At 42.7% G+C, this 16,036-nt stretch overlaps 1 protein-coding gene across 1 annotated transcript; it reads left to right on the top strand.

Annotated features, from left to right (window-relative positions):
• The first annotated feature begins 4,884 nt into the window (after nucleotides 1-4,884).
• On the top strand, nucleotides 4,885-5,301 carry LOC149237898 (uncharacterized). Its single transcript, XM_089369424.1, has one exon. It carries the CDS (start codon nucleotides 4,885-4,887, stop codon nucleotides 5,299-5,301), a length of 417 nt encoding a protein of 138 aa, XP_089225550.1.
• Nucleotides 5,302-16,036: the final 10,735 nt, after the last annotated feature.

The raw sequence follows: 16,036 nt of genomic DNA, 5'->3' as shown, positions 1-16,036 counted from the left end.
CTCTATCCATCTATTTTTCTCTCTTTATACCTCTTCCTTTCTCTCACACTCTCTCTCCCCCCCCCTCCCTACCTATCTTAGACTCTCTTTCTCTTAATTTCTAGCTCCATCCTTTCATCTCTCTTCTCTCCCTCTCTCTACATCGCTCTCCATCCATGTCTCTTTCGCTCTCTCTTTATATCTCTCTATCTCGCACTCCCTCCCACCCTCAATCTCCATCGCACTCTCTCCCTCTCTCTCTCTCCCCTCCCAACCCTTTCCATCTTCCTATCACTCTCCCACTCTCTCCTCGCTCTGTATGTCACCCTTGATTCCCCTTGATTCCTGTCTTACATCTTCCCCCTCTCTCTCACCCTCTCCCTCACACCCTCTTTCTCCATCTCTCTCCCCACCTCTCTCTCTCCATATCTCTCTCTCCCACTCTCTCTCTTCACCCTTTCTCCCTCTCTCCTTCTGCATATATATCTCTCTTTCTCCATGCCACCCTCCCTCCCTCCCTCCCTATCTCTATTTCTCCCACTCTCTCTCCACCATCTCCGTTCATGTATCCCTCTCTCCCTCTCCCTTCCTTTTTTAGCTCTACCTCTTGTTGGGTACCAAATCAGGCCATCTTTCTGACCATTTCCACTACTCTTTTTGATCTTTTTGCACTCATTTACCTATGTTGTTATGTTAAACTTACAAGGTAAATTCCCCCTTACTTGTCCAATTGGTATATTTTAATTAATAAAGTAAAAAACCACGGAGTCTATCTATTTGCGGTACTAAATTATGTGTTTGATCACAGCATGAGAACAGGAACCCTCACTTCAGCATGTTGCAATAGATCTGGTAACGGCCGACCAGAAGGAGGTCGCGCAGCCCGGGGAACAAGCTCCTTGAACTATTCTTAGGCCTTCTATCTATCTCAGACATTTGATGCTGATATTGTTCCAACCGATGTACATCTTTGTATCTATAGTTATTATGTTTCCAGGAGATCTGTTAATCTCCCTCACTCTGTATAAATTGCAGGTTGTTCCTGTGAATGGGGGTTCTCCCATCAGTATTGTAAACATCTGTTACTGAGTAATAAAAGATAATCTATTTTGCTATTCTAGTCCTTTCCGTGGCTAACGTAGTCCTGATCAAAGAGCTGGGCCCGCTCTTCTGATCAGGTGCTGCGTCTTTGTGTGTGTGTGATTTATTAGTTTATGTTTGTTGTTGTAGTTCTTTACTGTTTATAATTATTTCTGCAGTTCTGTAATTTATTAACCTTACAGTCATGTTTTGAATCTTAAACCATGAGCCCTTGGTTGGAAAGGGATTACGTGTTTTCCCCTGCATATACCTTACGCGTTTCCTTGAAAGGATACGCACCCGGATTGATAAAATTAATGTTGAAACAAGGTGGATAAATCACCCCTACATGGACACCAACATTTTGGCGCCGTTGCTGGGGAGGCTAACAAGGTGAAAACAATGATCTAGACTGACCAGAGGGTCAATCTGTCGTCCTAGAGAGAGAACGAGTTTTCTCACTCTACTTCAGGTCCTAAACATAAGTACTCTTTTTGCTTGTTTATTTTTGTTTTTCTGATTATTTTGGGCCATTCTTTTGTCCTGGGGAGGGAGGAGTCTTTTGACGCCCTGCTCAAGGCCTTGAGTTAGAATTATTTCTTCTTAACTTGTGTGTGCTTTCTTTTTGGGAAATCCCTAGCTTTTTCCCTGGGGAGGGACAGGTCTTTTGACACCCTGCTTCAGATCTAGGAATATTAGGGTTTCCCATGGTTTTTGATTGTTTTTTGTTCTTGTCCCTGGAGAGGGAGGAGTCCTTTGACGCCCTGCTCCAGCCTTGAAACCCTAGATTTTTGGCTATAGCTGCCTTTCTTTTTGTGAGTTCTTTCATCTTGGGGAAGGAACGGTCTTTTGACACCTTACTCCAGGATTGAAGCATTGTAGGTTCATACCAAGACCCTCCATCAATCTAACTTTTGTATGAACAAAGAACCAAATAAAAGGGGCAGAGGGAGAGCCCCAAAGAGGGGAATACTAGACCTAGGAAGAAAAACTTATATACAAGAGATCATAGCAAAGGCTGAATCTGAAGCATCCTCTCATGTAGCTGTGAGACCAGGAGTAAGAAGGGTGAGGTCAGAAGGACAATCAGTGGAAAAGCCAGTATCGACTGCGGCATTCTGTGGTGACTCAACACAGCAGGTTCCTCTGACTGTGGAGGAAACATTTAGCAGTAGACCTGATCTAGAGAGTCTTGTGTTGGTGTTAGCAAAGGAGGAAGTTACAAGCAAAGCATCGACAGGATCAAACTGTTCTAGTAAAGGAAGGGGAGTTGCAGCCAAAGGATCAATCCACCGGGCCATAGGAGGAAGAAATGAGGAGATACTTACATCTCCAAGGGACCAGGGAAGTGCTACCAAAGCAGCTCGAGTTCCAGTAGCAAGGGATCCTCAACCACTCACTGCAGAGCCTGTTGAAATCCCTAGTGATTATTGGAAAATGTTTATGGCTCCTACAAACTCCACCATCGATTTCCCTATTGGATATTTGGGAACCGGTGCGCCTACAAAGCCTATTCCATTGGCATCTCTACCAACCTTCCATGGGCTTATCTCGGAAGACCCTGAAACATTTCTATTTGAGTTTGATATAGTATGCTGAGGGTATGACTATACAACAGATGCCTAGAAGTTGAAGATTTTCCCTTCCACTCTAAAAGGGACGGCTCTGCGATGGTTCATGGGCCTTGGAGGAAAATCCATTTCCACATGGGACGATATGCAGACAGCTTTCTTGGAGAAATACCAGGATTACTGTAAATCCTGAAACGTTAATGAGGAACTCTTCAAGTTCACACAGAAAGAAGACGAAAGCTTGGAAGATTGTGTGGAGAGGTTCAGCTACACCTTACAGAGGTCAGGTCATTCTGACCTGGATAAGGAAATATTAAAGATTATCCTCCTTCGATCCCTTCAAGAAGACTTGATGGAACTATTGAACATTGTGGGAAAGGGAGATATCTCCAAGGAGAATTTCGAAGATATTTGAAAATTATGTATTCAGTGCTCAAGGGGGCTCACGAGAAACAAGTAGGGGATCCATTCAATAAAGGGATCTGGCAGGGGTGTTACAAAAGCAGAAATCGGAAATTTGCTAGACAACCTGAGAACATATATCCTCAGTACCCTGTCAGCACAGATGGACACTTTGCAAGTAAAACAAAAGCAGCTAAAGCTGGACATGACTATGGCAATATTTTGTCCGAAGTGCAGAAAGAAGCACCCGGAGAGGGAATGTCCACTGAATTCCATAGAGAAATGTGCGATCTGCGAGCTTATTCATGCGACAAGCTCATGCCCTTCCTTACTAGGGTTGAAAGCAGTATTTCAAGGAATAGGGGAGGACACAGAGCAGCTATACCTCATGGGATCTAGGAAGCCATGGCAGCCTCGACCACCGATGGGAAATCAAGGTATGTACCTGGATCCATCTTAGTATTTTAACAATTGTAATATGAATCCTCAAACCATGCCTTATCCTCCCATGTGTCCGCAATACCAGTACCCACCTTGGCAACAGTGGAATCCCCAAGCCAATACGAGCTCTTTGTGGGCTCCATCCTGAGGAGTATCCACTCCTGGTCAGTTTCCTCAGTAGATTCCACCACAGATGCCACAACAAATGCCCCAGTAGCAGCTTCAACTGCCCTCCAATGTGCCTCCTAGTAACCAGCCTGCCCGTCCTTAGCTCCAAAAGCAGCCTAACCCTAACCCCAACAATAAGGGAGCTCATCAAGTCGATGTTCTTAACCTACCTTCATATAGTATCTCCACTGCAGAGTTGTATGAAATGAATCCACGATCAGGTCAGATAGTTAATGTCCAACCTCCTCCAGTTATCATTGAACGGCTTGATAGTGAAGGTAAGGAGGCAGAGCTGGTCAGTAAAGAGCCAAAGCAAACCAATAGAACCCAGACTCCTCCTGTCAAGCAACGTCAATATGAACCACCTTGCCCAGAGAGATTAATCATGAGAAAACTACGTCCTCAATATGAATTTGATTTATTAGGAGAATTGTCGAACTTATTTGTTAAAATTCCCTTATTACAAGCTATGAAGGATGTGCCAATCTATGCAAAGACTCTTAGGGAATATTGTTCAAAGAAACTTGCCAAGAAAATTAAAGATCCCTTTACTGTACATGTTATGGGAAAGTTGTCGGATTTTATGATGGGAAAATCAATGCGAGTGAAATATGGGGATCCAAGGAATGTGATCTTGACAGTACAAATTAATGAGGTAGAAATTCCAAATGTGTTGGTAGACCTGGGAGCTGCCATCAATGTCATCACCACTAAAACTATGCATGCATTAGGACTTCGTAATTTAAAGCATACACCTACAATACTAGAATTAGCATATCGATCTACAGTCAAACCTGTAGGAAAGTTGGAAGATGTGACAATTTTAGTGGATTCATGGCATTACCCCATAGACTTCCTGGTATTACATACACAATCTTCAGTGGGTGGTCATCCCCTAATTTTGAGTAGGCCATGGCTGGCCACTGTAGACGCTTACATTGGGTTTCGCTAAGGGAATATGGTCATTTCTAATGGGCATAACACTAAGAATTTAGTGTTATATCCACCTGTAGAACCAAATTCACCTATAAAACCAGCAGGTGGTAAGAAGGTTGTATCTGTGGTGGAGGTTGAAATGGAAGATGAAGAAGTAAGACCCATCCTTACTATCTGACAGGCCTTGCAATTGAAAATGGAATCAGAAGATGATGTAATCACTTCTTTCATGTATGATACTTGTTCCATTTTAGAATTGAACCAACAGATCCTAGAATTTATCCTAAGTTGCGAGACTCAGGAAACTATGGAAACAGCAGACGGATTAGAGGAACCACCTGCTGATGCACCTCATGAAAGTATGCAAGTGGAATTGGAACCTGGGAAAACCTTGAATATCAATCCGAACCTGTCAGAATCTCAGAAGGAGCAGCTTATAGACATTTTGCGGAAACATAAAGAGGCCTTCACCTGGGATTATGTATATATGAAGGGAATCCCTGCCAACTTATGCACCCATCACATATGCATCAAGGAAGATTGTCGTCCTATAAGACAACCTCAGAGAAGAATGAACCCTACATTGAAGAATGTGGTGAAAGAAGAACTTCATAAATTACTGGATGTAGGTTTCATCTACCTTATCTTAGACAGCCAATGGGTCTCACCATTGGTAATGGTCCCCAAAAAGAATGGCAAATGGCGGATCTGCGTAGATTATTGAGAGTTAAATAAGGCGACGCAGAAATACCACTTTCCCTTGCCATTTATTGATCAAGTGTTAGACACATTGGCTGGTAAGAAGTATTTCTCTTTTCTGGATGGGTTTAGTGGATATAACCAGATCCAGATTGCTCCTAAGGATCAGGACAAGACCACGTTCACATGCCCCTAGGGGACATTTGCATACCGGGTCCTTCCTTTTGGCCTGTGTAATGCTCCTGCAACATTCCAGAGGGCAATTCTGGGAATCTTCTCTGACTTGATAGATGACAGTGTTGAGATCTATATGGATGACTTTACTCCGTATGGGGATTCGTTCATGGTGGGATTGAAAAATCTGGAAAAAGTTCTCGCAAGGTGTATACAAACGCGCGTCTCTCTGAGTATAGTGAAATGTCACATGATAATGGAAGAGGGAATTGTTCTGTGACATTTTCTCTTAGCTGAAGGAATCAGGATGGATCCAGTAAAGATACAAGTAATTCTACACTTCCCAACACCTAAAACGGTCACACAGGTACGCAGTTTCATTGGTTGTGCTGGTTGTTATAGACATTTCATAGAAAATTTTGCAAAAGTAGCACATCCACTGTTTAATTACTAAGGAAATATTCAAAATTTGTGTGGACAAAAGACTGTGATGCACCGTTTACAAAAATTAAAGAGTTAGTTTGCAGTGCTCCAATCCTTAGAGGACCTGACTGGGCACTACCTTTCCACATTCATAGGAATGCTTATCAGACAACAATTGGTGCAGTATTGGGACAACAAGAGGATAAGTACCTTACGTAGTCTACTATGTTAAAAAATTTGGCTCCTGCTGAATTAAACTACACAGTGATTGAGAAAGAATTTTTTGTTGTCATTTATGCCATCAACAAGTTCCGATACTACATTACCAGGTATCCTAATTTTGTGCACACTGATCATGCAACCATCAGGTATTTAATGAATAAACCTGTTACCCCTGGTCACATTACAAGATGGTTGTTGCTACTATAGGAATTTGATATCACTATAGTAGATAAACCAGGGAAAGAAAATGTGGTTGCATATTTTTTATCTAGGATAGAACATGATGGTAAGGAAACACCAAATGAAGATGATTTTCTGGATGAGCATATTTTTTCAGTTTCTCCTAACACTCCGTGGTATGCAGATATTGATAATTATCTTGCTACAGGTAAAGTGCCTCGTCATTTGTCCTATAAGGAGCAAAGGAAGATCATTCACCAAAGTACCCGATATTCATGGATGACAGGATATCTCTTCCATACAGGAGTTGACCAGCAGATTCAGCGTTGTGTGGCAGGAGATGATATTTTCGAGATATTAAAAGCTGCACATGATGGACCCTGTGGGGGACATTTTGCAGACAAAAGAACAGGTCATAAAATACTGCAAATGGGATATTATTAGCCCTCCATCTTTTGTGATGCTCGGATTACGTGTGGAGGTGTGATAGCTGTCAACGGATGGGGCAACTTGGGAAAGTAGATGAAATGCCCCTGCAGCCCCAGATATTCCTTGAACCATTCTAGAAATGGGACATTGATTTTGTTGGGCCCTTCAACCCACCTTCGCATCAGAAGGCTTACATCTTGGTCTATACCAACTATGTAACTAAATGGGTGGAAGCTAGAGCGGTCACGAGAGCAACAGATCAAGTAGTGGCAGACTTCCTTTTTGAAGAAATCTTTGCCAGGTATGGGACTCCAAGAGAAATTGTATCAGATGGTGGATCACAGTTTACATCTCATATGATAGAAAAGCTAATGCAGAAATATGGGGTCAAACATTAGAGTGACAACCCCCTATCATCCCTAGGCGAATGGACAAGTAGAAAGCACAAATAAGGTATTGGAAAATATCTTGACAAAGACAATAGCAAGCCATCGTCGGGACTGGGCATAGAAACTTCGAGAAGCTCTATGGGCATACAAAACAACACGGCGGAATACAACATGGGTTTCTCCATATGAATTAGTCTAAGGGAAATCCCCCTTGTTTCTGGTGGAATATGAGATTAGTACACTCAGAACAACTCTAGAAGTAGGCCTAGATTTATTAGAAGCCCAGAGATACTGACTGGAATAGCTGAATGAGTTGGATGAGATTTGAGCAATGGCTGTCGAGAAAACTACTGTTTTTCAACAACAGAGAATGAAATGACATGATAAATTTATCAAAACTAAGGTGTTTCATGTGGGGGACTGGGCATTACTGTATGACTCCAGATTTAAGGATTTCAGAGGCAAGCTCTGCACTTGCTGGATGGGCCCATATCAAGTGGACGCAGTGTTTGACAATGGAACAGTTAGACTAAGTGCAATAGATGAAAACCATACCTCATTCTTGGTAAACGGACACCGTCTTAAATTATATCACCATCCAACCTCTAAAGATGCTTTTGTTAAAAATCTTTCTGCTTCATATGATTTAATGGTCATTGGAAAACAAGATACCCTCACTATGTTCTAAAAAAAAAGGGAATATATATATATATTGCTATTTACTTGTTTATCTTTTGCAGGAACAACAAAGATATATGGCAAGGAGAAATGTAACACCCGATGCTATCACTTCATCAGTCATTAAGATATTGTTATATTCCACTGGTGTGTACCACTAAGTGCTATTACTGCACTAAGTGTTGTTATTTCATTAAGATCTGTTACTCCGTAACTAATGTTACTCTGTAGTTGTTGTTATTCCAGTAAGTGCCATGACTCCACTAAGTGCCATTACACTAACTGCTGTTACTCTGCCAGGGCTGTTACTCCATAACTGTCATTACACCGTAGCTGTTGTTACTCCATAACTGTCATTACATTGTAGCTGTTGTTACCCCGCAACTACCATTACACCGTAATTTCTATTACTCCATAACTGCCGTTACACCATAGCTGCTATTACTCTGCAATTGTCGTTACACCATAACTGCTATTACTCCATACCTGTCGTTACACCGTAGCCGCTGTTACTCCACAACTACTGTTACACCGTAGCTATTGTTACTCCACAACTGCCATTACACCATAGCTATTGTTACTCCGCAACTTCCGTTATACCGTAACTGTTGTTACTCCATAACTGTTGTTACACCGTAGCTGTTGTTACTTCGTAGCTGTTGTTACTCCATAACTGTTGTTACACCGTAGCTGTTGTTACTCTGCAACTGCCATTACACCATAACTGTCGTTACTCTGCAACTGTTGTTACTCTGTCGGTGCTGCTACTTCAGAAAAACTGTTACTCACTGTTGCTGCTACTCACTGTTGTTGTTACTCACTGTTGTCATTACTCACTGTTTCCATTACTCACTGTTGCTGCTACTCACTATTGCTGCTACCTGCTGTGCTGTCACTCCGCCAGGTAAGTCCGCAGGTACATCTCCATCGTTTTATGGATTTAATTAAATATTCCAAAAAGGACAATTAAACATGCTGAGGACGACCGTCATTAAGTTGGGGGGGGGGGGGGGGGGGGGGAACCGTCATAATGAATGACGGCGTACCACGAAAAATCATTTAGTGCACATAAATCCCGCTTAACCAAATCTAGTGATTTCGGTACTCCATAATGATACTTTTAAAAGTGTTGGGATGCGGATTCATACGTGCCAAGTCATATCAGTCATTTTCCCCACATGCTGCATTTAATTTTTAGAACACATGACAGTACCATCTTAACTTGCCATTATTTCCAAGCGTACCGGTACTAGACTTGTCATTATTTCCATACGTACCAGTACTATTCGTCCGATCATTCCCAAATCAACCATGACATTATTTCAATCTCCAACATTTTGGAGACCTATCACTCTTCCTTGCCAACCAAATGTAGTCGACATGTTGATTCTGCCTTCTCAACAATGGGTGGTCGATCTACTTGACATGAACCTGAGAACACAAGGGCTGTTCAGAATCATCATGAGGTATGGCAGGTTTTCCAGAATATAGGATGGGATGTGCATTTCGACAGGTTGAGAGGGTTAAATGAAGAAATGGCAGTGGAATTTTCATTGAACTTGGGAGAAGGAGGCTCTCGGGTTCGAAAAATTGAGATCCCCGTAACAGAAGAAATCATCGCGGAAGTCAGTGGGCTTCCTCAAGTTGGGCAACGATGGTTTGTGAGAAGAAGTACCCTTTCGGAATTCCTCAAGGCCTTTGTTCAAGCCAGAGAGAGTATAACACAGAAAGGTCAGGGGTATGACAGAAATGCACTACCATATCCGTGGGGAGAAGTAGCAAAATTTGGCATAAAATATATGACGTGCGAAGGAATATACTCCACCATCTTCAAACACCATCTCCGCATATTAGCTCACTTGCGATTCCCACAGGCAGAAGCTTTCTCCATGAATGTGCCATACTTCCTTCTAAGGAGCCTCCACTTAATGACACATTTGGCTCAGGGGGCCCGACAAGTATTGGCGGCCATCACTCATCATGGGTTGGTTCGGCTGCTAATAATGAATGCCATTGGAAACGAATCTCGATTCCATGGGAGTTGTTTTAGGAATCCACGAAGCAACCTCTTATGGCCACTAGGGCAGAAGAACCTGAAGCTATGGAGGAGGATCCTGTAGAAGATGATTATGTCGACTAGGAGGAACCAGAAGAAATGGAGATGGAAACAAAGGAACTGGGGGATGAGGTAGCTCCCCAAGAACAAGCAAAAATCATGGAGGGAATGGTAGATATGGGGGCTGATGCAAAAAGGCCCACTAGTACCAGGAATGAGGCTGTCCCACAAGGATCCGCTTCACCCATGGAACTAGCAAAGCAAGTTGATGATATGGCATTCACAAGAGTAGACCCAAAACAGGCCAGTGTGGGTGAAGCGGTTGATATGGTGATCGAAGGAACCCCACAAGGATCTCCTACCACCATGGAGATGATGGAGGAGGAAAATCCAGTTGAAGAGGAGGTCGTGACCACTCCAACCATGGAACTCAGAGAAGAGGAAGGACAAAGACAAGAAGGGCCCAGAGTTGAGGAAACCATGGGACCCGTGGAGGAAGTAGCAGGAGAACCAGGGCACGAGGTTGACACTGAACCACAAGAACCAGCATCAACTTCGGGGCCAAACATAAAATATGCACGCTAGTTCCCTTTCTTCACCTTGATTCCAAGAGGAGTGAGGGTAACTCGTTCCCCTCGACAGGAAGAAAAAGAATATCTTGCAATTCCAGTGGCTTTGAATCTGTTACAAAGGCCACAAACTTACAGAGTGGAAGCCACACAGGTGGTGGGTACCTTGGAGCAGGAGAGGAGAAAAGAAATTCTGGAGGCTGGAGAACCAAGAGGAATCCCAATATACACAACAACAGGAGAGTATCTCGCTAGCACATCACCAGTCACAGTGTGTGTGCACAAAGAGGAGATCGTTGTTGGCAAAAAGGAGGGACCAAGTGAAACAGTCCTGACGAATGAGCCAACAATACAGTTAGGCAAGGGGGCTATTGGGCACGAAATAAGTGGAGGAGAGTGAGCAGGGAAGGAAAATCCCCTAGTCAACACAGCAGAAGATGTTTCGAGGGATTTACCTCTGATTGAGGAAATATTAGTTAAGCAAGAGTGGATAGAGCTGTGTGAACAACGAAGGCTTCCAGTGAAACAAAAGTATCAGCTGCAGTTCAAGGAAATGATGCAGCTCAAAATGGAGGTAAGGAAACTGAGAAAGAAGGTGCACAGAATGCAGAAACAAATAAAGAAGCACAAGCAGCAAGCCAAAAAGGCCAAAAATACCGGGGTTGACGCAAAAACCCAAGTAGACCAGATAGTCATGACCTCTGCTGCCACTTAGATAGAACCGATCGAATGACTATTTGAAGATCGGGAGTATGCCTTAACAACTGAAATACAGTCCTGGAAATCTACTGCGGCTCAATACAAAAACAAGATCAGAAGGACTGAGGAAAGAGCCTCCACAACCATTTTTGGATATGTGGAGCGCATAGATGTTATGAGGTTACTGCATGCGAAACAACAACTCAAGATGGAGCAGCTGGAGAAGAAAGTGGCAGAATAGAAGGCCGACAATGAGAAAATGTACAACCCGGTGCAAGAGGTTATGGCATGTCACCCCCCTGCTTCTTCTTATTCCTTATTTTTGCATAAACGTTTCCTTTTATTTTGCATGGAAAGTATTAATAATGAGATCAGCTATGAGATGGAGGATGGTGTGCAATTCCTCCAAATTTTGAGGAGTCACGATGTACCAACACAACATCTGATGTGTGAGTTTTACTTGCACGGGTACTTACTCTAGCTGGACAAAGATTTTAATCCTATCTTGTATGTAGGGGACATTCATTTAAGGTCCCTCACCTCTTACACTTTTAATTAGATTCACTGGCAGAAGGCTTGTAACACTTTTGAATCCAATCAAGTTACAAATCCATTTATAGTAAGAGGGGAACATGAGAGGTCAGACACAATGTTCAATAAGCACAACACTTTTCTAGGGATTGGGGGAAGCAAAGATAGAATGGTGAGGACACAAAGATAGTGTCTTGATCTTTGTGTCAAGCAACTCACCACATTTAAAAAAGAGGCCCTTGGTTGCTATCAGAGGAGGTGGATGATGTCACCTACAACTGTTTGGAACAGAGAACCTTTTGGGGCACCAAATTTTACACGAGTACTTACTATGGTGCCCAAGTATGTGGCATGTGTTCAAAAATGTGGAACCTGGTGGATGGGGTTCAGGTTTTAGTTTCCTGTTCTCTAGTTGCCTACCGAAATTTATATTCCAACTTATGATGTCCCGGAGGATTGGTGGAAGGAAGTTGTCCTCTCGGATGGACTTAAAGTTCCAGGGACAGAAATGGCCGCGGAATATGATCTTGCCCAACTTCATGAAACATATAGTCTATGGAACCCAGATTTGCGAGGGCGGCGGACTGCATGAGGACATGCAGAAGGCTAGTTGGGGGGAGATGTTGGGTACCAAATCAGGCCATCTTTCTGACCATTTCCACTACCCTTTTTGACCTTTTTGCACTCATTTACCTATGTTGTTATGTTAAACTTACAAGGTAAATTCCCCGTTACTTGTCCAATTGGTATATTTTAATTAATGAAGTAAAAACACACGGAGTATATCTATTTGCGGTACTAAATTATGTGTTTGACCACAACATGAGAATAGGAACCCTCACTTCAACGTATTGCAACAGATCTGGTAACGGCCGGCCAGAAGGAAGTCACATAGCTCGGGGAACAGGCTCCCTAAACTATTCTTAGGCCCTCTTTCTATCTCAGACATCTGATGTTGATACCATTCCAACCGATGTACATCTTTGTATCTGCAGTTACTATGTTTCTGGGAGATCTATTAATCTCCCTCACTGTGTATAAATTGCAGGTTGTTCCTATGAATGGGGGTTCTCCCATCAGTATTGTAAACATCTATTACTGAGTAATAAAAGATCATCTATTTTGCTGTTCTACTCCTTTCTGTGGCTAACGCAGCCCTGATCACAGAGTTGGGCCTACTCTTCTGATCAGGTGTTGTGTCTTTGTGTGTGTGTGTGATTTATCGGTTTATGTTTGTTGTTGCAGTTCTTTACTGTTTATAATTATTTATGCAGTTCTGTAATTTATTAACCTTACAGTCATGTTTTGAATCTTAAACCACGAGCCCTTGGTTGGAAAGGGATTACGTGTTTGCCCCTGCATATACCTTGCGCGTTGACTTGAAAGGATACACACCCGGACTGATAAAATTAATGTTAGAACAAGGTGGATAAATCACCCCTACCTAGACACCAACACCTCTTTCCCTCATTATTCCTCTATCTCCCCCTATCACTCTCCCTCTCTCTAAGTCTTCCTCTCTCTTCCTCTCCCTCTATCTCACTATCTCTCTCTCTCTCTTTGTCTCTCTCTCTCTCTCTCTCTCTCTCTCTCTCTCCTCCCCATTTCCCTTTCTCCCTTCATATCATTGTATCTCTCTCTTTATTTTCATCTCTCTCCCCCTCTTCCTCTCCCACTTCCTCCCACCCTCTCCCCTCTTACTCACTCCCTCCCTCCTCTCGCTCTCTATATTTGTATCTATTTTCCCCTTCCTCTTCTCTCCCTCCCCTTTTCTCCCCCTCACACCTCATTATCTCTCCGCCCCACCCTCTCTCTCTCCATCACCCTCTCCTTCTCCATATCCATCTCTTTGTATCTCCTCTCTCTCCCCACCATGACTTCTCCCCATCCTTCACTCCTAATTTGGCTCCCTCTATCCCTTTCCCTCTCTCGAACTATCCCTCTCCCTCACTAGGGCTCTTTGTCTCATTTGCCCTCTCCCTCCTACCCTTCTTCTCCCTATATCTTTCTCCCAGTCTTTGTCTTCCTCTCCATATCCCACTGCATCCCATCCTCCCACCATATTCCTCCCTCACTTCCTCCATATCTCTCTCCCTCTCTATATCTCCATATTTCTACCTATCCCTCTCCCTTTCTTTGTGGCTTACTCTATCTCTCCCCTTCCTCGCTACCTCTCCGCTCTTTCCTCTTGCTTCATCTCTCCCTATCCCCATTTCACTCTATGCTACTTTCCTTCTCTCTCTATCTCACTCACTTTCCTTGTCTCCCTCCTTCCCATGATCTCCCACTCCCTCCCTCTCATTTTCCCCTTTTCTCTCCCAATCCTTATTCGTCCCACCCTCACCGCCTTTTCCTCCATCCATTTCTCTTCTCCCTCTCTTTTTCCATCACTCTACCTCTCCCTCTTTTTCTTTCCCTCTCCCTCCCTCCCTCTCTATTCTACATCTGCTCCCCTCTCTCTCTCTCTCTCTCTCTCTCATTCTCTCTCTCTCTCTCTCTCTCTCTCTCTCATCCTCCATCTCCATATCTCTCCCCACCTATCTCTCACTCTTTCTCCTCCCTCCCTACCTCTCCCTCGATACCTTCTACTCCTTCCCTTGCTCTATTATTGTTTCTACCTCTCCCTCTTCCTCTCTCCCTCCCTCCACCCTTCTCCCACCTACCATCCCCCTCCCTCTCCCAGTCTGTCTCCCTCTCTCTCTCTATCCCCCCCTACATCTGTCTCCATCTCTCTCCCCACCTTTTCCTCTTTCTCTATTGCCAACTTCTTCTCTCACTTTAAGTGTATATCTTTTTATCTACCTCATCCTCTCTCTCACTTTCCCTGTACCTCCCTCCCTCTATCTCGCACTCATATTATCCTTCCCTCTATATTTACCTCCGACTCATTGTCCCTCTCAATCTCAACTCCTCCTCTCTCTCCTTCTCTCACTCTCTCTCCATTCCTCGTGTTATATCCCGAGACAACTATGTGCTAGGGAATAAGTTCCTAGGCATTAATATGGTAGGTGACATTGTGAAATATAACTTTTCGAAGTCAAATTAATTCGAAATATTTCCTAACCTCTTGAAACATCATTTTTTGAATCCAACACGATAATATCTAACTTTACAGATAATATTCTTTTAAAAGGATGTTAGAATATATTAATAAAAGAGTTAATTGCTCGGGAAGTTAAGAATCGATGAAACTAAAACATGAAAAATGACCTTAATATTTGAGATTTTAAACAATGATGGATATATTCCTCCAATGCATTAAACCATACTACTTTAATCCATACAAAATTACATGTGTATTCAAAACATACTCAATCTTATATAAATGTGTATATTTCATATAAATTTAGGTTGACTTCATTCCAGCGATGGGTTGTATGTTATTCTGGATGTTATGATTTTCTTATAGATTAAGCTCCATTCCGTTACCTCCGTCCTCATATACAAATTCTCATAGGGATATGGCATTGTCCACTTAGGTGTAAATTTTATTGAGAAAAAAATATTAAAATTAGGTCATTTTTATTCTTAAAAAATAGCATAAAAAATTTATAGACATTTAAAATTTTGAAAATTGATAGTTGTAATGTAAATTTCAAAAAACATTTACTCCATTTAATCAAAACCATATCAAAATTTCCATTATTTTCGCAGCAAATACTCTAAAGTGCTGTAAAATGACATAAAGTCCCTCCCTCTCCCATGTGGCGATTGTGATTCTGTCAATGGGTCGGGTTTCACTGATTGGCGATCACAGGTATCACTGTGTGTTATCAAATGCAGGCACGAGATATCTCCAAAGTGCAGGATCATGTGTAACAAAGGAAAAAGGCCCCCAGATAGTAGTCTAAAAGCCTTAGCGCCTGAGGGCTAAGAACTTGGTCGCAACCCCCAGTCATATGAAGAAAATAGTGGAATGGGGCTATACCAAAGGGGGCCTGAGGGGGCATTAGAATGCACCCATTTCTTAATGTTTCAGTGATAAAGGCATGCACCTAAAATACTTTTGTGTTACATCATAAGTGCATCCCTAGCCAGACCAAGGTGTCTATAATATCTTACAAGGCTTTAAAGGTGTGCGGGGTTGACAACTATGGCTTTAAGGGAAATAGGTGGTGCATTCAAAATTCGTATGGGCTGATTCAGAAAGGTCCATTGTGACACGGGAACAAGGTACAACCCAGGGGTCCTCCGCTATAGTACCACAACATGATACTGATAAGCACCCATTCCCAGCTTTAAAGAGTGGATAGTTCAAGCAGTAAAGGTAGAAGCGATAAGAGTCATCTAGGCAACACAGGAGGCCAAAAAAAGAGAAAACTACAACCTGAAGCAGAGGAGATCACAGGGATGGGAACAAAGACTTTCATTTACATTTATGTCTCACTGTTTACTTATTTCTTGTCTTGT

Source organism: Pinus tabuliformis, chromosome 8 (assembly GCF_031772625.1).
Source record: "Pinus tabuliformis cultivar Carrire ecotype Pingquan chromosome 8, CPIR1, whole genome shotgun sequence".
NCBI lineage: Eukaryota > Viridiplantae > Streptophyta > Pinopsida > Pinales > Pinaceae > Pinus > Pinus tabuliformis.
The sequence above is the reverse complement of the archived record's forward strand: the minus strand, read 5'-3'. Positions and strand labels throughout refer to the sequence as shown.